This window comes from Hemiscyllium ocellatum, chromosome 19 (genome assembly GCF_020745735.1).
Source record: "Hemiscyllium ocellatum isolate sHemOce1 chromosome 19, sHemOce1.pat.X.cur, whole genome shotgun sequence".
NCBI lineage: Eukaryota > Metazoa > Chordata > Chondrichthyes > Orectolobiformes > Hemiscylliidae > Hemiscyllium > Hemiscyllium ocellatum.
The window spans coordinates 38,002,924-38,026,048 of record NC_083419.1 but is presented as its reverse complement, the minus strand read 5'-3'; the positions used below and the strand labels follow the sequence as shown (position 1 = coordinate 38,026,048).

Here is a 23,125-nt window from a genome sequence, read left to right as displayed (position 1 = left end):
CCCAGTTTTAAAGGGTTCTCCCTTCAGTTTGAGGCTGTGCACTTGGGTCCAAGTCTCACCTAATAGTAGAAACAACTTCTCAACAACCACTTTATCCAGGCCTCTTAATCCTTGTTAAAGTTTTAATGTGATTTCCTTCCCTCATCTTTCTAAACTCCATTTAGTACAGATCCAGAGTACACCAGTACTCTCCATAGAACATGAGCAAATTTGCACAGGGTCCACAAAATTAAAGAGGCAAATGCATGGCTCAAAGATTGATGTGGGAGAAACGGATTTGAAAGCATGGGACATTGGCCCAGTACAAGTGAAGGAGGGAACTGTTCTGATGGGACGAGCTCCAACTGAATCATGTTGGGACCAGAGACCTACAAGTTGCATAACTAGGGTTGTAGATAGGGCTTTAAGCTAAATACTGGCAGATAGATGAACTAATGGCAAGTCAAGATAAAGGAAAATGATCCCATTACAGAAACATGGTTATAAGGAGATGAAAAATAGGAACTTAAGATTCATGGATATTTGGCCTTTTGCAGAGATAGGAAAGATGTTTACATTGCTGGAGTGGCATTGTTAATAAGAAATGAAATGGGGACATTGTGAGTGATGACTTAGGAACAGACAATGTAGAGTCTGTTTGGTGGAGGTAAGTAAACAGCAGAGTTGTTGCGTCGGTTGGAGTATTGTACAGACCACAAAGAGTAGTCACTCTGAAGGCAAAGGCTATCCATCACCAAATAATAGAAGCATGTAAAAAGAATAGAGCAATAATTATTGGTGACTTCAATCCTCATGTTGATTGGGTTAATCACACTGGGATCAAATCAGAGTAATAGGGATAATTTGCTAGAGCAATATGCCACTGAGCCAACCAGAGAGCAGGCAGTTTTGGATCTGGTAATGCGTAATGAAATAGGTATAATAAATGACCTCCAAGTAAACAATCCCCGAGGAAGTGTAATCATAACATGATAGAATTTAATATTCAGTATAAGAGTGAGAAACTTGGGTCAGAATTGTGTCTCACTCAGGTTAAGGGAATTACAATGTAATGAGGACAAAGTTAGCTAAAGTGAACTGGATCTATAGATTAGCAGGAATGACCATGAGCAAGCAGTGGCAGACATTTAAGGAGCTAATTCATGACTCAGCAAAAATACATCCCTGTAAGGAGAACGATTCTAAGAGAGGGATAAAGCAACCATGGCTAACCAAGCAGGTTAAGAAGAGTATTCAGTTGAAAGAAAAAGCATATTAAAGTAGGCCAAAGTCAATGATAGCCCCAAAGACTATGATAAATTCAAAATCCAGCAAATGAGGACTAAAAATATAATAAATTCCCAGTGAAAACTATCCAGGAATATAAAGACTTACAATAAGCACTTCCTTAAATATATGAAAAGGAACAGACAGGTCAAAGTGAGCACAGGACCCTTGGAAAATAAGTCTGAGGAGGCAGGTTTGGGATCAAGGAAATGGCAAAAAGTTAAACCAATATTTTGCACCAATCTTTATATTGGAACATATTTCAAAAAATCCATTAATACTAAAAAATATGGGGGAGGAATTCAGTACCATCACTATCATTAAAATAGTAGCATTAGACTGACTAATGGGACTCAAGACAGATATGTCCTTTGCTGAAAATGTGTTGCTGGAAAAGCGCAGCAGGTCTGGCAGCATCCAAGGAACAGGAGATTCGACGTTTCGGGCATAAGCCCTTCTTCAGGTATCAGATACGTCCTTTGGCCCTCTTTGCTTCATCCTCGGATCCTAAAAGAGGGAGCTACAGAGATAATATATGCATTGGTTGTAAATGTTCCAAAAGTCGTTAGATTCTGGAGAAGTATCAAAGGATTGGAAAACGGCTAATGTTGCATATTTATTCAAAAAGGGAGGCAAAAAATGAGTAATGATAAACCAATTAACTTAACATCCATTGTTGGAAAAATACTGGAATTGGTTTTTAAGGAAGTATAGGCAAAACATTTGGAAAATCATAATCTACTTAAGCAGAATCAGCATGGCTTTGTGAAAGAGAAATAAAGTCTGACTAATTTAGTAGAGTTCTTCAGGGAAGATTCAGCCAGAGTGGATAGAGGCAAAATAGTAGATGTGTTGTATTTGGACTTCCAAAAGGCATTCGACAAGGTGCCTCACAAAAGGTTAAATCATAATATAAAAGTGTTGGAGTATGTTGGCATTGATAGAGAATTGGCTCGTGGGCAGGAAACAGTGAGTGGGGATAAGGGGTTCTTTTTCAGGTTGGCAACCTTTGAGTGGCTTTCCATAGGGATCAGAATTGGGACCACAATTGTATACAAGATATACTAATGACTTGCAGGAAGAAAGTGAATGTACTGTTGCCAAACTTGCAGATGACACAAAAATAGGAGAGAAAGCAAATTGTGAGAGGGATATAAACAGTTTACAGAGAAGTATTAATCGGTTAAGAAAGTGGGCAAAAAGTTGGCAATGGAATATAATGTGCGAAAATGCAAAATTGTATTTTGGAAAGGGAAACACAAGAACAGAACATTATTGAAATGGAGAAAAACTGCAGAAAGCTGCAACACAATGGGGCTTAGGAGTACTTGCATATAAAACACAGAAAGCTAGCACATGGGTGCAGCAGGTAATCAGGAAGACTAGTGGAATGTTGGCCCTTATTTCAAAGGAGTTAGAGTATAGAAGTAGAGATTTAAGTTCTTGAGTAGGGAAGAGTAGGGAAACCTTAATGCAACTGTAAAAGGTGCTGGTGTGATGACACCTGAAGTACTGTGAGCAGATTTCACCCATTAAGGAAAGTTATCATTTCATTACAGGCAGTTCAAAGAAGATACTGGGACGATCACAGTATGGTAGGATTGCCTTATGAACAAAGGCTAAACACTGTGGGACTTTATCACTGGAGTTTAGAAGAATGAGAAGTGATCTCACTTAAGGGGCTTGACAGGTTAATGGTGAGAGGATGTTTCACCTCACAAAAGAATCCACCACCAAAGGCATAGTCTCAGAACAAAGTTGTGTTAATTGAAGACTGAGATGAAGGTTAATTTCTTCTAAGGGTTGAGTGTTTGAAACTCCTTGCCACAGAGAGCTGTGGGGGCAGGGTTCTTGAGTATATTTAAGGCTGAGATAGATAGATTCTTGATCAGTAGGATAATCAAGGGAAAAGGCAGGAAAATGGACATGAGGAATGTCAGATCAGCCATGATACTATTGCAGAGCTGCAGTCTTAAGGAGACAAACAGCCTAGTTCTGTTTCTATTTTTTAAGGTCTAGGTACTAGGTATTCTTGTTTACTTCTCCACACAGAAGGGAAAGAGAGTGGGTGAGAGTGAGAGAAGAATGCTTTCTCTTCACAGGCTGGATATTTCTACCTTTCTCATCCACATCCAAGTCTTTGATCACCAATTCTGGAACCAAAAAATTGGTTGTTACTATATTGTTCCCTCTTGAGCCAAACCAACTGGTTGCAGTTGACAGCCTATTCCTGAAAATTGAAAATCTTGAGTCAGAGAAATCAAGGTTCACGCCACTGTTCTGGCCTACAATTGCCTCAAAGTAGAAGATGGTCTACTGCTGTTGTAATTATTTAACATGACTCCATTTCAGAACATGCATCTCAAGTGATGAAACTAAATTTGAATTTTTCTGATCATATATTACTACATAACAATGAGCATATTGCAAGACGATTGTACAATCCAACCATGAGGTCAGTGAAACAAAGTTCAAGTTTCAAATCACTGATCCTCAGAATCAACCTGGTTTAGATTAGATTACTTACAGTGTGGAAACAGGCCCTTCGGCCCAACAAGTCCACACCGACCCGCAACCCACCTATACCCATACATTTACCCCTTACCTAACAACTACGGGCAATTTAGCATGGCCAATTCACCTGACCTGCACATCTTTGGACTGTGGGAGGAAACCGGAGCACCCGGAGGAAACCCACGCAGACACGGGGAGAACGTGCAAACTCCACATAGACGGTCACCTGAGTCGGGAATTGAACCCAGGTCTCAGGCGCTGTGAGGCAGCAGTGCTAACCACTGTGCCACCGTGCCGCCTACATATCCTGGTTTCTGTCTCTACAGCAAATATCAAGTGTTTAGGACATTCTCAGTTACTCTTTAAGGTTTGCAACTTTTGCAGTATTTTGTTCCTCAATAAGGTATATGATCACATAGTGAAAATAATTGGATCTTGCATTCTCCTGGCTTCAAAGTAACCTCATCAGCTCAGTTCCCCAGCCCCTACCAATTAGGCATTGGAACCAATGGAAATTCTTATGGTCTCAAACAAGATGGACTATACCAGAATGCATTATCGTCCACAGCTCAAAAGGTTAAAGGCAAAACCCCAGTTTTGCTTAATTCTCAGACTAAGTTTCTGGGCGCAAGAGATTATGGTTTTGCACCTGAAACTAGCTCAGACTGAAATTCCTCCTCATAACATTTAAAATTGGAATGTTTCAGTATCATAAAGTGCAGTGTAAATATCTATTATTAAAAAAGTAATAAACCTGGCAACAATTGTACACATTTCTTTTGACAAAGAATACCTCAATTAAAAGCTTGATGCAGAACTTAAACTAGAATATCTAGATTTTCCCCTATTTTACATTGGATTGTAAGTGTGTTTCTGGTTAAATAAAGTAAGCACACAGTGAAATTCCACACCATGGCTACAGCAAACTGGTTGGTACTCTGTACCCAGCTGTCACAGGATTTTCAGCTTTATGCCTGTAAATAAAACCACAGAGAGCAAATGAAAGGCCAAATTTCCAGACGGTCTCTGATTGCCTGATGCATATGAATCCCTGCTTTTGATTGAAAGCATATGAAGAAGGTTAGTGCACTAAAAATAGAATAATTTGTCTGACACCACATTCCACCAACCCGTGTCTGGCACATGCTGTGTTCATTCATACAATCAAAACAAAGAGGATTACATATCCTGGGCATCACCAGCCATACTCACACTAAGCAACTACAAAAAGGTCTCTGTCAGTTCTTTCTTTTTGTTTCAGACCACATTGGTCAAAAGTAATAAGTGCTTTAAAATTTAAATCATTATGAACTGGAAAACATTTGTACTTTTCTTCAGCAAGTCATGAAAATCAACTAATATAACACTGTCTAAACAAATATTCATATCTTAGTCAGACACATTTTGAAGCATTTCATTTTATGCCCATAATCTTTTACCATCCAAATAATTTTGAAATACAATGACATAGAAAATAAAAATTAAATACTTCTGCAAATTCTGGAATAAGTACAAATTTATTGGGTTTTGCTAGAGGGGGAAATCATGATGAAGGCATAGAATCATGCAGGAGACTCATTGTCCAATATCAGGAATGACCGGAAAAATTATTCAATTGGTGGGAAGGCAGTGAGGCTGCCAAGTTGCATGAAAGCATCAGGAGATGACAATTGAAAAGACACTTATTTGTCATGAGCACGTCCATGAGTGCAATGCAATGTTGCCTTCTGGCCAGCATTGAGGGCAGAATTCTGTACGGGGAAGAGCTCACCAAAGAGACAAAAACTCCACGCTGGACTCTACATCTAAGGGAAGCTCAGAGGTGGGGGAATCTTGAGGTGCAAAAACAGAGGAGGGGGATCCAGGGACTGTAGACCCAGGGCAGTCGGAGCGCCAGCAAGTTCAGCCCATAGGTAGCCAGGATCCAGCAGAAGTTGATCCAGGAGAGAGCCTGAAGATGGAATATCCTTTTGTGCTTAAACAGAGTACTCATGCTGTTATCCCTGTGACAAGATCAGAAGGTGGTACCCATTCAAGGGATTCAGGGATTGACCTGCACACACGGCTGCAGAATGATGTGTGCCCAACAGGTTGGAACACCATGTCAATCATATTAAAGATCATTGCCATGTTAAATTTTTATACACACAGATCTTTTAGAGGATTCACTGGAGATATGTTTAGAATACCTTAGGTAGCCAACAGTGACACATCAAGCAAGTCACAAACACATGGTTTGAAATGGATGGAGAGTTTATGCTTCTCCATGCAAAGCTGAAAGGCCAGACAAAGAGGTCTGAAGACCTTGAGCCAATGCAGGCTTCGCCTGTGTGGACAAAGTCATAGGTGACGCAAATGGGCCTTTCAAGGCCTCCTGAGATCAGCCTGGAGAGAAAAGGGAAATGTAATCTGCTTAGAACGACAGTTCATGTCCAAAGTGAGCAAATAGTGCCTGGATCTGTAAGATGCTTTTTCATTCCTACCCAGGTGAGTGTATTTGCACTAGTGAATCATTTGGTCAAATAATGTGATGCTGAATCCTTTAACAAATCAGCATTCCCCACCCCAGAGCATGAGTGCAAGTTTGAAGCTTTGTCTGAATACTGACACCTTTGTGAATTGCTGAGACTTGCATGAAGTAAGAAAGGCAATTAACTGAAGTTTGCAATCAATCCTCCCAAATATTTGTTTGTGGCCTCCCCTTGCTGCATAACATCATTTTCAAGTGCTTCCCACTGCCATTGTCCATGACTGACTCCATCTGTGATGGAATGGTCTCCCTGCTTCCTGGTCAGTTCCAATTCCACTTTCTTGAGGTGTGTCAAACCTCACCAGTTTTCATCCTTTCCCTGGTGGTGTGGGCCCTTTTCTACTACTGGCAGAGTAACACTGCAGTCACCAGACATTTTTACATTCTCCCCCACCTTGTCCAGCATCCCTCAATCATGATAATTCCTCTAGTATCTATCTAACACACATCCATTCAAGGTTGCCTGGGAGTATCAGTGAATGAGAGGAAATGGCCTGAAACACACACACCATTCTTCCAGAGGCCCAATCTTCTGTGGCATTTCCTTCTTTCCCCCTCCCGTTTGATCCCACCTATCTTTGACTCCATCATATCTTGACAGACACATTCAGAGTCACCCTTGCCATTTGCTGAAATTTGTAGATCCCTTTGTGACATTGGACCCAGTCACATTATAAAATCCCACCACAGCTGACCTCTGCAGCAATCTCTGTTTGGGCTTCCTTGGTTAGTCTTCTCATGCCATCTGCATGGAACAAAATTTCTTCCCATTCCCCAGCTGCCCCAGGAGGATCTGCAGGGTGACATCACTGAACCATGGGCTAAATTCTCTTGGAGACCTTTGCTATTACAAAACCTCCTCCTCCTAGGGTTTTCTTCCGAGACTTAAGGTACTGATGGCTCTAATTTGTGTGGTGCAGACTGGAGGACACTCACTTGCTCTTTCAGAGCTTATAATGCTCTGTTGATGGCTGATACTTTTATCCACAATAAACTGGTTGCCAACTGCAAAATAGGCAGTCAGAAATTACAGCAGACAGGTCTGGTTACTGTTTAAGAGTAGCAGTTTACCATGTGACGTTGGCAAACACATTTATATTTTCTGCTCTCCAGCCAGCTTCTGACATAACTTGGTGGGCCATGCATATGTGGATTATTAACCACTACACGATCACGGTGTTGAATTCTGAGGAACGGTCACTCAATCCGAAACGTTAACTCTGATTCACTTATCAGATGCTGCCAGACCTGCTGAGCTTTTCTAGCAGTTTCTGTTTTTGTTTCTTATTTACACCATCTGTACTTCTTTCAGTTTTTACATGATCATGGTCCCCTGGCCACTTCTGCTGGAAGCTGAACTGTCACCCACTTCTACCATTGGGATCTGTTATGCTCACATTAAGTTCCACCTATAATCATTTGAACTGTACCAATTATCTGATTACTGTCTGCAAATTTTCAGAATTCATTCAATGTAGTTAATAACCTGCTTTTTAAATTTAACAATATACAGAATGAGCATTTTAGCAATATACTTCTTACACCATTGAGTGGGCATCCCATTAGTGCCAAAATGGCACATGCATTCCATGAGTAAATGCAAATCTCCCAAACTCATGGTCTAGGGTAGGGTGAAGGGCACATCTTCGGAGTCAGTGAAGATTACTATAGCCCGAGTTGTATCCACAGCAGCTTCTACAGGGTCCTAATTTGCATATTTAAGCAACATTTTGCCAAAAGCTACGTGAGCTTTATGTAAAATCCATATACTGGCTCATTTTAAAATTATTCCAAGCAAACTATCTGAGCTAAGTGTCTAACTTTCAATTTCCATCCATTCAGTTGACATGTAAGAAAGGGATAGCCAGCAGTTAGAAATCAACCCAACTGTCTACAAGTCAGCTTCCAAGCCCAAACACTTTGTGAATATCAATGTCTAAAAAGGCTGTGTTGTTTGTGTTCTATCCCACAAAAGTATCATTTGTCATCACTTTTCTCATTTTCAGAGACTCTGGAGTCCCACTGTTACAAATATACAATTCTCATCGCTTATTTTTAATTCTTGCATTGCCTCATTCTTCCCAATTTCTGTAATTGTCTTTAGTACTGCAATCAAAACCTTTGCATCTGTTCTTTGAGTTTGGCCTTTTGTGCATCATTTTGTGCTCTCTTCTCCATCATTCCCTGCCAGATAGGCCCAACTGTCAAATTTCCCCAGTAAATCACTACACCTCAACTCATTCTCTATCTTTTAGATCCTTCTTAAATCTATTAGCCATTGTTTGCAATATTTCCTACTTTAGATCAGCATTCATTTTGGAAAATTTTCTATGTTAAAGCTACTGTGGTTGCAAAAATTTGTCCAGAAGGAGAAATGCTCCTTTTCTGCTCAAGCTCATTTTTATACCACTGAACACAAAATCTATCATGAGCCAATACAATTGTATAACCTATTAAATTTAAAATTTGATGCTAAAAAATGCTTTAAGTAAAAGTTCTTTCATATATGTAAAAATAGTGACTTGCTAAGTATGATTAAAAACGTGGAAATATGGTTATCACAAAAAAATGTAACCACACTGTCAAACCACCATCTCTGTATGGATCAGTTTTAAAGTTTAATAAAATCACATTTATATAGTCTCTTTCATAAATGCAAGATATCTACAGCAAATGACATACAGGTCATTTTGCTATTACAATGCAAATTCACTGCAGCGTGATTGATGTATTGGAGACACTGTTTCTGAAGCATGCACTTTTAAAGCGTGTTTTGGATTCTGGCCCCATTCATTTAAATGGTGCTGCTATTACGCGGTTTTCTTATAACATGGGGTTGCACAAAAACAGAACTACCATATTATAGCAGAACTGACTGTATCTTTAAAGTGTAATCGCTGTTGTTATGTAGGAAATTACTGAAATTTACTTAAAAATAAATTGAAACCTGTTTCTAGTAATATTGGAGTACATTATTCAAAACTTTGGTTCTTTGAAACAAGATTATATTTTAAAGCATTTAAAATGTACCATTTAATGTATTTGCAACCAGAATGACACACTTAAACATTTGCAACTAATCCTACCCAGGGGACGTGTTCAATTTTGCAGACAAGTTGTTGTTATTGTTCACTTTTTGACAACATAAATAAGATGAGTAACACATCACAAAGTATCACAGGCACAGTACTTATCTTACCCTTACTGGATACAATATGGCTAAAGTGACTTTAATTAACTTTACAGACATTTTTGGCTTTGCCTCAAAGAATGTGCCATAATTTAAGAAAATGAACCAATTGATTTATTTCTGCAAGAGCACTAATCTCATAAGCCTCAAGGGATGGGAGTTGATGAGACCTGCAGTCTCTCAGATAAGTGGAATCTGAAGGCCTGCAGCCATGTGTCTGACTCTTTACAGCCCTCTGGGCAATTAAGGACAGACAATAAATGTACAATGGAGGTATACAGTAGTTTAGGTAATGCCTGCATCACTTGCAATAGGCACAAGAGTCCCACAAATGCTGAAGGGCATGCCCACATTTTTAGTCCAATAAATTTCCACTTGGCTTGTGGGTGAACTAGTGTAATGTAGAAACAGCACAAAATGATAGAGTTGGAATCAACTTTAATTTTGAAATCAATTTGAACTAAGCTGATCCATCCAGTAAAAGCTTCACTTCAGAGTTGAGGTTACAGACATCAGGGCCTGATCTTGACTGAGGGAGGTTTGGTAAGTGGGGTGAGAGAGGAGTTTTAATCAGTATTTCCACATATTGTGGAGTTTTGACAGTGTCCGTACCTCAGTTGCAGGAAAGTGATCATTGATCCCTTAGAATATGAAAGAGTGCAATCTCCAATTCCTGGAGGTCCAATTCAAATGGGGTCTTTGGATCATTGAGAAGAACAGTCCATTGGTGAATAGGGAAGCAGGTAAGCTTTTTAAGTGGAAGAAAGCTCCTTCTAGCCCAAAAGCAATGATGGAAACACACTTCTTTGCCATGAAACAATCCTCATCTCCCATTAGCTGCTAGGATGAACAAGAGACATAAATTAAACATGAACTATGTAGCCTCATTACAGTATTTTAATGGCCAACGTATCTCCTGGATCATTTTGGTTTTCCTTACCCATTGCATCTCTGTTAAAGCTGGAAGCGGATCTGTTAGAGGTAGGACGAAATTTTAAAAATATTTAGCATACCACCCAACCCCAACCCATATATTTGATGTGATTGAATTACCCCCACACTCCTTGTTTATATTATTTTAAAACATCAACTGAAACCTTCATTATTCAATTTCATCTAAGTAAATGCCAGTGTTCCATGTGCGTGCTTTAATTGCTTCACTAAAGTATAGGAAATTACATCAGCAGTCATATGACTAAGTTACAAGTGTGCAGTGTATCATCCACAATAGCTCCACTCCAGGAGGATAACTGACTAACTCATGCTATCTGCTTTGATACTTTTCCAGAGTAGTGGAATGACTAATTGGAATGTGCAATCATCAATACCTGTCTAGAATCTAGTGAGAAAACTAATCTTTCGTATCCAACCTGCCCTCCCTATTCTATTCCTGTTACCTTGCATTTCCCATGGCTAATCCATCTGGTCTGCATAGCTGAGGACACTATGGGCAATTTAGCATGGCCAATTCACCTAACTTTGATATCTTTGTGGGAGGAAACCGGAGCACCCAGGGGGAACTCACATAGAAACATAGAGAGTATACAAACTCCATACAGGTAGTCACCCAAGGCTGGAATTTAATCCAGGTCCCTGGCACTATGAGGCAGCACTGCCAACCATTGTGCCACCTACATGCAGGTCTATGAAGCTCATGATGTTGTATGTAGCACTGGCATCTGACCATCATACTTATTTGACGCTCTCCTTTCACAGTCATCATTCTAACAGTCATAAGCCTTTTATCGCTTTTAGATTGGACAAATGCTGAAAAGTTCAGTGAAGGACCTCTCCGTCAGCCATCTGTACAGGTTTGCTTAGATTCTTTCCATCAAAACACAATTACTGATTTTTTGCAGACAGTTTATGGATGCAAGAAATGTAAAGTACTTGCATAAAAATATGTAATTTTGGACTGTGTATCTGAAATATGTACATGTAGTCCAGTGCTGTTAGAAACTGGCCCAATTTCAAACCGCCTCAATATGTAGTCAGCAGAAAAAGATCCAAGCAAAGGCAACAGAATATAATAAATTAAAATATATTTTTGCATAAATATGTATGGCTACTATTGCTTGCTATGCAGATGTCTGTGAATATGACAACTAGATTGAGATTAGTTGAAATTCCTATTTCTCAAATGGTCCAAAGAGACAGATAGCTATGATTATTTTAAATCCAGTGGACAGTTCTGCGAGGGCACTAACCTGGTTACACCACTTCACTTTGCAATCAGTTTAGTATAAATGATTGACAAAATCTCAAAGTTCTTTGCATCTTGATAATTTATCTATTACAAGGTAGTCAATATAAAATTCACCATGATTTTTCATTAGTCAATACATATTTAAATATATACCAAGAGGGGCTTTATCTAACGAGAAGTAAAATGGGTTTCCCAGCAATAGACTTAAAGTACACTAAGTTTAAAAGGTTAGGAGACATTCATGTGTTTTTGATTCTATTCACAGCACTTGGCAAATTATATATGTTGATGTTTTTTTTTAAGGACAGAACATTCCACTTGTGGTTCTTGCACCTGAATCAATTTTTTCTAACTTAAACATTTTATAAGAATGAATGAAAGATTATGCCCACATCAATCCAGCAGAGCAATTGATAAGGTAATAATTTATTCAGGTGCAAGCAATGTTGCTTTACTGAAGTACCCATTACACACAGACCAGGAGCTGGAAGTAGTCATTTATTTATACAAGTGTCTTGTTTGATTCGTAGGCACATTTTAAGACTACCATTATACTCAGCCATACTGCTAGGAAACTTCCATAAATCCTCAAGTAGTATTAGCATTGATTCCTGAATATTGTGGAAAAGAGAAGAATGAGAATAGACTTAATTGTCACATATACTCAAGAAGCATGGCAAAAAATTTAGGTGCTGTCAATAACAGCGCCAATTTAGATACAAAAGTACATAGACACAGCTTCTTTAGTCACGAGATTTAAGACAACACAGAAATAAAACGTCCAGCATTACAGTAATAGAAGTTCAGTACAGCAGGCCATGCTGGCGCCTAGCTTCCAGTCTGCACCAGGCCCTGACAACACACCATGCTGGGAGTCCCCTACAAGGGGGTCTGCTGCAGGAGGCTGGGTGGTCGCCACGCCGGGTGGCCACTGCAGGAGGCTGTCATAGCACCAGGTTGAGAGGTCATCATGCTAATGTCAGAAGGCAGGAATGTTGCCATGCCAATGCCTGGAGGCCACTGTGGGAGGTTGCTGAGTCAGGCCAGGAGGACGCCATATCATTCCATTCCATGACACTTTCACTAGGAGCCATCACCAGAGACCATGAATCACCAGGAGTGAAAGAGAGAAAAAAGAAGGAAGGAAGACAAGAAGAAGAAAAAACACTGAGGGGAAGATAAATGGCAAGCTTAGGGAACCATGGATGACAGGTGAAATTGTGAGACTAGCTAAGAGGAAAAAGAATGCGTATGTAAGGTCTAAGCGACTGAAGTCAGACAAAGTTTTGGAAAAATATCAGAAATGTAGGACCAATTTGAAACAAGGAATTAAGAGGACGAAAGGGGTCATGAGATAAGACCATAAGACCATAAGACATAGGAGTGGAAGTAAGGCCATTCGGCCCATTGAGTCCACTCCGCCATTCAATCATGGCTGATGGGCATTTCAACTCCACTTACCAGCATTCTCCCCATAGCCCTTAATTCTTCGTGACAAAGGAGATATCCTTAGTGAGCAGGGTTAAGGAAAACCCCAAAGGCTTTTATTCATTTATAAGGAGCAAGAGGGTAACAAGGGATTGGGTTAACGCACTCAAGGACAAAGGAGGACACATATGCATGGAGGCAGAGAAAATGGGTGAGATTACTTGAATACTTTGCATTGGTATTCACCAAGGAGAGGGACATGGTGATTGTTGAGGTTAGGGATAGATCTTTGATTACTGCAGTGTCCAATGTGTGATGCTTGAAAAGCACAGCAGGTCAGGCAGGTAAAGTTGGCATTAAGGAGGGAGGAAGTGTTGTGTATTCTAAAAGGTATTAAGGTGGACAAATCCCCAGGACCAGATGGGATATATCCCAGGTTGCTAAGGGAAGCAAGAGAGGGAATAGCTGGAGCTTCAACAGATATCTTTGCAGCATCCTTGAAAACAGGGGAGGTCCCAGAGGACTGAGGAATTGCTAATGTTGTCCCCTTGTTTAAACAGGATAGCAGGGATAATCCAGTTAATTACAGACCTGTGAGCTTGACCTCAGTTGTAGGGAAGCTACTAGAGAAGATACTAAGTGATAGATTATATACCCATTTGGAAGAAAATGGGCTAATCAGTGATAGGCAGCATGGTTTTGCGTAGGGAAGGTTATGTCTTACAAACCCAATAGAATTCTTTGAAGAGGTGACAAAGTTGATTAATGAGGGAAGGGATTTAGATGTCATATACATGGACTTTTGTAAGGCCTTTGATAGGGTTCCCCATGGTACGCTGATGAAAAAGGTGAAGTTGCATGGAGTCCAGGGTGTTCTAGCTAGATTGGTAGAGAACTGGCTAAGCAACAGGAGACAGAGAGTAGTAGAGGAAGGGAGCTTCTCAAAATGGAGACCTGTGACCAATGGTGTCCCACAGGGATCCGTGCTGGGACCACTGCTGTTTGTGATATACATAAATGACTTGGCAGAAGGGGTAGTTGCCTCCTTAGCAAGTTTGTACATGATATTAAGATTGGTAGCAAAGCAAATAGTGAAGGGTACTGTCAGAGAAGACAGCAGAGTATAGATAGATTGGAGAGTTGGACAGAGAAATGGAGTTCAATCCAGACAAATGAGAGGTGATGCATTTTAGAAGATGCAATTCCAGAGCAAACCACACAGTAAATGGAAAAGTCCGGGGGAAACTGATGTACAGAGAGATCTGGGTGTTCAGATTCATTGTTCCCTGAAGGTGGCAACACAGGTCAGTAGAGTGGTCAAGAAGGCATAAGGCATCATCAGACGTGGTATTGAGTACAAGAGTTGGCAGGTCATGTTACAATTGTATAAGACTTTTCTTTAGCCACATTTGGCACACTGCGTACAGTTCTGGTCACCACATAACCAAAAGGATGTGGATGTTTTGGAGAGGGTGCAGAGGAGGTTCACCAGGATGTTGCCTGGTATGGAGGGTGCTAGCTAAAGAGGAGAGGTTGAGTAAATTAGGATTATTTTCATTGGTAAGAAGCTAGTTGATGGGGGAACTGATTGAGGCCTATGAAATCCTGAGAGGTGTAGACAGGGTGGAAAGCAAGAATATTTTCCCCCCCAGAGTGGAGGAATCAATTATTCGGGTGCACGAGTTCAAAGTGAGAGGAGGAAAGTTTGAATGAAATACGTGGAAAGTTCTTTATGCAGAATGTGGTGGGCACCTGGAATGCGTGGTAGGGGCAGGAACAATATCATTTAAGATGTACCTGGACAGATACATGAATGGGCAGGGAGCAAAGGGATACAGATCCTTAGAAAATGGATGGCAGATTTAGATAGATGATATGGATTGGCCCAGGCTTGTATGTTAGAGACTTGTTAATGAAACATTTTATCTTGAGATTATCAAAATAAACACAAGGATGCCAAGCTTTGAATGATTATAACAATTTAAACTATAGACAAGTAAGGGTGCTGATTGGTCATAGTGGAAGCAACAGGAAACTAGCTACCTCACATTTTTGGATAATTAACAAGGTGTAAGGCTTGAACATAATTATTTTGTTTGTGGTGAACAAGTTCTGTTGCAGCTAGCAAGCATAAATCAGTCTCATCTTGGGCTGACTGATTATTTTAAATTGACCGTTACTGTAACTATTTACATGCTCAGTATTGTTTAGTAAGCTCAGGATTTAATAGAAGACATTATGTTTTGATTTTTGCATACACAGGAGGTGCACACTAGCTGAAAGCTCTAATAAGGATATGTGAATAGAGAGTACCAAATACCTAAAAATGAAAACAAATGAGTATGTTGGGTAAGAAAAAAAGTTGTAAAAGTTTAATATATAATATCTCTATTTAAATTTGTACGATGTACTATTCAACTACAATTGTCAAATTGTTCCAAACTTCAGATTGCTCAATCTGGAAATTTTTAAAAAATCATAAAGATGTTACAAAATAATAATGTTTTGATGGAACACTGGAACACATGAATTATCAATATTATGAGCTTGTCATATCTAGAGATGAGCTTTCTCATGTATGCATTTTTATTGCATGAACTAGTACCAATAAATACTATTGTTCATGCTTGTTCATAGTTTCAAGAAAACGTTATTTCAAAATGATGCAAATTATCATTTGCAAAATAAAGTCTGCAGACAATCACTGTCAAATTAAACAAACTTGGTAAACAACTGCATATATTTTGAATATTAGCATTTTCCAAAATAAAATTTCAGTTTGCAAATTTAATTTCTGACTTTTCAAGTCATCAACTGAATTCATATTTCTTTATTAACCTTCAATAGAATGAACCAAGGGTTTTTGACCAAGTTCATCTGTCCTTAGAAAAGTAATGAAACCTTGCTGTGTTAAAATAAGCAGAGAGGTTTAAAATATCTGGATGGAACTGGTTTAGTCCAAATTAAAGCCAGAAATCACTGAATTGTATTCAGTCACTGGTTTTGAAATGTTTATTTCTGCTTGCATGATATTTGTCATGTTCCCTCTTTCCCATTTTGTGGCCCATTCAGCTAACCACCGATGTTTCCAGAACAAGTGATTAGCCATTTTTTCTTCCAGGGACTCATTTACCTGTGATCAAAGTTACCTAACAAAGACACTGCTGAATTTGCCAACTTAAATGTACTTTGTAAAACGAATACAATGTAAGTAATGTACATTTATGCAACTTTCCAAAGATGGTGAACATTTTATTTGTTTACTAAAGAAATTTACTTTGCAAGAATATACATTTATTTCAGCTGTGCAAGTATGACTACTGTATGTCTCCAGATGCTGGACTGTTACAAACATTATGAAACTGAAAGTGAAGCCCATTGCAGGTTAGTCATGAGTTTATCAAATGGCAGTGCAGGTCTTATGGACCAATTAGTCAACTCTTGTTCCAATGTCTTATGACACTAAAATTTTTAATGTGTTTATTTTACCTTCCTTGGTTTTGTACTCCATGCCTCACTTTTAAAATCCAGGCTCAGATGCACCCTTTGAACTACACTCTTAATTGATTTTTTTCATTTGCTCATGGCACATGAGCATTGCTGGCTAACCAAATTTATTGCCTGTCCCCAGTTGCCCTTGAGAAGGTGGTAGTAAGCTGCCTTCTTGAACCACTGCAGTCCCCATGCTGTAGGTTGACCCACAATGCTGTTAAGGATATAGTTCCAGGATTTTGACCCAGTGACAATGATGGAATAGTGATATATTTCCAAGTCAGGATCATGAACAAGTTGGAGGGAAACCTGAAGGTGGTGGTGTTCCCTTATATCTGCTAACCTTGTCCATCTCGATGAAAGTGATTGTAGGTTTGGAAGGTGCTGCCTGAGAATCTTTGGTGAATTTCTGTTGTGCATCTCGTAGATAGTACACAGTGCTATGACTGAGCATCAATGGTGGAGGGAGTGGATGCTTGTGGATACAGTATCAAGCAAGCGGGCTGATTGTCCTAGATGGTGTCAAGCTTAGGCTGAATTTGGCATCCATAAAGATGTACCAGCGCTGATAATAAATCAGCATTTGTGACAAACTCTTGTATCTTCTCAACAATATCTTTAAGAGCTCCCTTGAGTCACACAGAGGCTGAATATTGCAATTAGTTATATCCTGTGCTGGTTATAAATTAATTGAATGCATTTGATTCCTAAATACACTCATACAACATAATGTCAACCACAAAAAGGGAAACAAATTTTCCTCGGATAAAGCACTTTGCATTTTGTTTCATATACTGACAACCATAGCATAATTATGAAAATATTAAATAGAGTTAGTTAACAACTTTATCTATGTCCACTTCTGATAATTAAGGATATATCTTTGCTAATGTAGAAGAGATGTTAATACACTACTGTAGCTTCCTAATTCTTCTTGAGTTTACAAAAGGTGATAATCAAAATCTTTTATGAAAACTGAAAAGAAATATCCATGATTTGCCCATCAGCCTTGCAAGTTCCTTGTGACAGTAATATTCATCCTGTTCACTGTTGATTATCAAAGCACCTGAATAACTACTGAGAATCAACAATATTCTTTACACTCAGCAGGTTTGTATTTTTAAGAATAGCAACCATAGTGCAATTTAGGCTACTCACTGCCTTGAAGACAGTTTAGTTTAGTTTTGTTTAAAATTGTTGAGATTGCCCATACCCTTGTGTAGAACAGCTTTTATGAAATCAACATATTATTCATGCTTGAAAATGTGTTGCTGGTTAAAGCACAGCAGGTTAGGCAGCATCCAAGGAATAGGAAATTCGACGTTTCCTGATGAAGGGCTTATGCCCGAAACGTCGAATTTCCTATATTCATTCCTGATGAAGAGCTTATGCCCGAAACGTCGAATTTCCTATTCCTTGGATGCTGCCTAACCTGCTGTGCTTTAACCAGCAACACATTTTCAGCTGTGATCTCCAGCATCTGCAGACCTCATTTTTTACCCATATTATTCATGCTTGCCTTGTTATGAACTAAATATTTTCCTTTGTCAAACTATTTAATTCAGCCTTTCTGTCTATGCAGCACACCAGACCAGATTATCCAAACTCCATGCAGATAAGTTTTTGCAATGGTCTGTTAGATTCAGTGAGTATACAGTATAGGCAAAAGTGAGGACTGCAGATGCTGGTAACCAGAGTTTTGATTAGAGTGATACTAGAAAAAACACAGCAGGTCAGGCAGCATCAGAGGAGCAGGAAAATCAATGTTTTGGGCAAAAGCCCTTCATCAGTACACAGTATAGTGTTACATCAAATGGTGGAATTCACTCATCATTGCTTAGTATGTATCAGTTGTTGACAACAGTGCAATGAGATTTTATGTGATAACTGATTAGTGCACCACACCCCAGGAGTGTCATTTCTATAAAACTATATTTTAAAAGATTATTTTCTAAGATAACAAATTGGAATATTTTTTGCACATTTGTATCAACTTGTCAATGAGCATTACAGGTCTCGAATGCTTCATTTTATTAGTGACCCTCCAAGTCATATAGCACACTGCATCATATCATTGCAACAACTTTCGTTTGCCATGAAGTAATTCCGAGTACCACTTTAAAATCCCCTTTGCTTTTGCCTAAAAAAATCTCTATTCCTTTTTAAATTTACCTTCACAGGTCCTTGCTTAGTAATCAAGTAGATATCATGCCTTTAACTTTAATTGATTTATAATATTGATTGTAGGAAGACATTAATTCATTTCAACTATTGGAAATAATTTCCCATCTAAATAAATTTCAAGCAGAAGACTGAAACTACTTCAAGTAAAACACTGCTCATGGAGATTATAGTACCAAAATTATCTAGGGATATTGAAGGGTATTTGCCAGAGAACCCCACCCCATTCCCTTAACTCCTTATATCTTACAGATTATAAGAGGTTAAATAAAACTATGAAGAGAATTTGTTTTGTGGCTGTCCTCTCCCTTGTAAAGGTGACATCTACTGTAAACAAATATATAAGTTCAATGGAAATCAAAATATGAAATTGTTACATTAATCTATTCAACCACCAAAAGTAATAATGAAAAAGCAAGTAGTCAAGATACTCAATTAAGTTACACTCAGCTATTCTGTCAATTTCTTCGTTACCTAAACGTTACACTACAAATATGGATTCCCATTATGGATGCAGCATTTTTTGTGCTGCTTACACGCCTAATGCTTTACTTGTAATAAATTTAAGCATGAGCATGAAGCAGAAAAATACTATAAATAAAAACACAGCACAGCAAGCTTTCAAAACATAGTTAATTCACTAATTAAATTATACTCAATTTACTATTTAATAAATCTGTTTATAAACATACCAATTCAGAACTTCAAGCTAGAAAGAAGTTTTTTTTGCTGCTTAAATAGGTCTCAATTGACATACTTATTTGAAAAGGTTGGAAAGAAGGGAGAGAGTACATGAAATCAGGACTTGTTAGGTTCATTAGATCAGTTGGCTGGAGAGTTTATTTGCAATACAGAGTAATGTCAACAGCAAGGGTTCAATTCTCACACCAGCTGAGGTTAGCATGAGGTACTCTCCTTCTCAATCTTTCCCCTCACCTGAGACATGGTGATACTAGGTTAAATCACAGCTACCTCTTTAAAGAGAGGGCATCAGTATGGTCCAGTAAGACTATGACAACTTTATTTTTAACCTGTGAGTGCCATGACTCACAAGGTGTCAAACCCTTTCATTCAACTTCCAACTCCTTTTCAACTTCCTCAGTAGGACTAGTTCAGGGTTCTGGCAATTCTGGAATGGTTGGCCAGCAGCTCCTGAAGACAGGACTTTTTGTGCACTGAGAGGCAAAAGTTCAACCAGAGTTTAGCCAACTCTGAAAGTGTTATTGCTGAGAGCAGGCTTAAAGTTGGTCTATTCAGGTTGCACGTGCTTTCAGGATGGCAAGTAATGTAACCCTCTGGCAATACAAGACCTTCTGCACACATCTGCATTGAACACTTAAAGAACCAATTTTATCTTGTTACTATCCCAATCTTTTAGGAGCAACCAACATATAATACCGCATTCCTGTCAATGTCTGACCTGCTCCAATTCAGAAATTGACCAGGAATTTGGCATTCATGCATTCCCCTACAGCACAGATGGAGACCTCATTCATTTATGCAAACGTGGTTTGTGCCATAGGATGCAAGTGCAGATTTTAATGCTGCAATGCACCAGAGTGTGAGCACTGTGAGTCACACACTGTGGAACCAAATGTGGAGAAGTCAAACCTGATGCTTAAAAAGTGCAGTGGAGGTTGCTTGGAAAATGTTCTAGTAAGTTCCTTTCAATTATATTTCAAAATTAATGAAATATTCCTTTGACTCCACAATAATCTTCTCACTAACTGCCACTCTACACTCTGCCACCTTCCTATGATTAACTGGTCTTTGTTTTAAACATAAATGATTGTATCAGATGAATACAGAAACTGCTGACTTATTTCCACACCAAAAAGCTGTACTCCAAATAAACAGACTGATAAAGTTTTAACAAAGCCCAGTCATGGAAGAGGTTAGGCCAACAACACTGTTTTTTCTCCATTGAGTGGGGTGGCTTGTAATGTGGTACCTTACTCTGTTTAAGTCCTTCATAAAAATGTTATATTTTCCCTCTCATTCACCTTTACTTGCTTTATTCCACGCAACAAATCAAGATGATGAAGACCTTTGAAACTCAAATATCTCCCAAAAAGGAGATTCAATTATTTAAATGTGAATTTGTACAGCTAAACATCAAAAACTTTAAATCATACTCACAATATAAATGGGATGATGCCTTTATGAAATATTAAGTCAAATTAATCTTGAAGTTTTAAAGACATTGGTGTCCAATAACAGTATACAGCAAAACAAATATTGTCAGTAGTGGAGCACAAATATATGTGTATAATATACAAATATAACTGCTACATTTTTTAACATATCCAAGGTTAGCTTCTGTTTATAAATATTCAAATTTTTACTAGTTACGCGCATTTACAGACCAGCTTAAATTGCCTTGCTTTTCATTTATTCCCAATAACAATTATTTTGGAACAACAGTTGAAATTTACAAAAACTAAATGGAATACAACTTTAAGAAAATCATGTTTTCATGAACATTTCCACAGGCCTAAACATATGAAAGTGGAGCGCAGTATAATGTTTTAGATTCTAATATACATAATAAAGGGCTGTAGGTTTTGCTTTGCTGTTAAATGTTCTAGAATCATGTAAGGAAGTACAATGTCAAAACAAAATAAGATATAACAACATTTGATAGGACCTCAAAGCTGATAATGACACAAAACTCAGTAAATACCTTGTTGAATTGAGTTGCCTTGTTGCCTGTGATTCCAAGACCCTTACATACAAAGGACTTGTCAAGCAGCTGAAAGAGAAAAGTGTTTGTCCCATTTTACAATTGCTTCCGTTAACATTTGGAGTACAAAACAGACATACTGTCTGTGACACTGGCAAAGACAATGGGCAACATGAAGAGTTGGCTGCTGGGAACCAATGAGAAATAATGAAACATGGATATTTAATGTATCTATATTGAAATATTTATTTAGTATGATGTCTGTTCAATTTGTGCACAGAGTCATTATATATGTGTAGTCTGACAAGTTTTAACAAATAATCACTGATTCAATTCTATCCTATTGCTACAACAGGTGGAACAGCAGCTGATCAACTGTGTAATTTAGAAACAAGTATAAATATAAGTTCATCTGTAGTAAGTTTAAAAACAAAATATTGATAACAATATATTTAATAGATTATGAATAAAAAATTATGCATATCATCAACTGAGATACTAATAATCTAAACCTTAATTATTCCTTAAGTTTTTATACCCTCAGTTCAATGATTTAGTGAATCAATGTGATGCATTCAGGGTTCAACAGATACTGATTAACAAATTTGCACTTCATAAATTACACTGCTCAGACAAAACATAGAAGGCATAAATCAAGGCATATCAATGATTATATTCCAGTTTTTTTTAATTTAGAAATTATCAAGGGCTAATGGGCACTTACCTGCTGGAATTTCTGTTGGCAAACAATAAAAAACAAGAATAGAGAAAACCCCATTTAAATAAATTTTTTTGAGAGATACAAATTCTGTGTACTGGTGAACAACAACAGACTACAAAAATATTAAAAATGCAAAGATTTCAACTTTCGCCCAGTTGAGCAAACTATATCCTTGTCAATCACTTTATTTAAATTCCAACACAGTAAAAACGCCTTAACACACATCACTCACTTCCTGTATGATGCTAAAAGAGAAAAGCTAAATAATCAAAATGTTGTTTCTGCTTTTTGGCATGCACATAGTCCTGTTAAGGTTTCATCAAATTGACAGCTCATTTTTAGGTATGCCTGGTGCTGCTTCTTGCATACCCTCCTGCATTTATCATTGAATCTAGGAAAATATATAGACAGAAGCATAATTTTGGAATCAGAACTGCAATGACTAGGCTATCACTTAATGCATAACTTTCAAGCAATAAGCCTCATGATTTATAAATCTGTCAAACAAATATTGTTAAATATAAATATTAAACATGTTAAGTGTACTCATGACCTTAACATCAAAAGTATGACATTAATAAATGCATTGATTATTTTATTTAGTCAATTGTCATAGCACTTTTGAATAAATAATTCCTGTGTTTGCCTACATTATTTTGTTCCGTGTTCACAGAAAGTGTATCTGCATGATTGTTACATGCAGGCTGTACCAATGGTGTCATCCAGTGGCAGCACATAACAGTGGGTCCAAAATCATAACTTGCCAGCATCACATAAAGTTAGCCTGGAGCCCTTAAAGAAGTGCATTGTGACAGCAGTTAAGAGTATACCACATTTCTGTGGACCTCGAGTTGCATGGAGGCCTAGCTATGGAAAGATAGCTGATTTCTATCTATAAAAGACATGAGTGAACC

General features: G+C 38.2%; 1 protein-coding gene across 1 annotated transcript in view; it reads right to left on the bottom strand.

The window, feature by feature from the left end:
- The window catches only part of kcnq1.2 (potassium voltage-gated channel, KQT-like subfamily, member 1.2), a 358,931-nt gene that overhangs the window by 182,814 nt on the left and 152,992 nt on the right, over window positions 1-23,125 (bottom strand). The window contains exon 13 of the mRNA XM_060840067.1: window positions 21,491-21,559. Within this exon, the coding sequence (XP_060696050.1) occupies window positions 21,491-21,559 (69 nt within the window). The remainder of the gene's footprint in view (window positions 1-21,490; window positions 21,560-23,125) is intronic.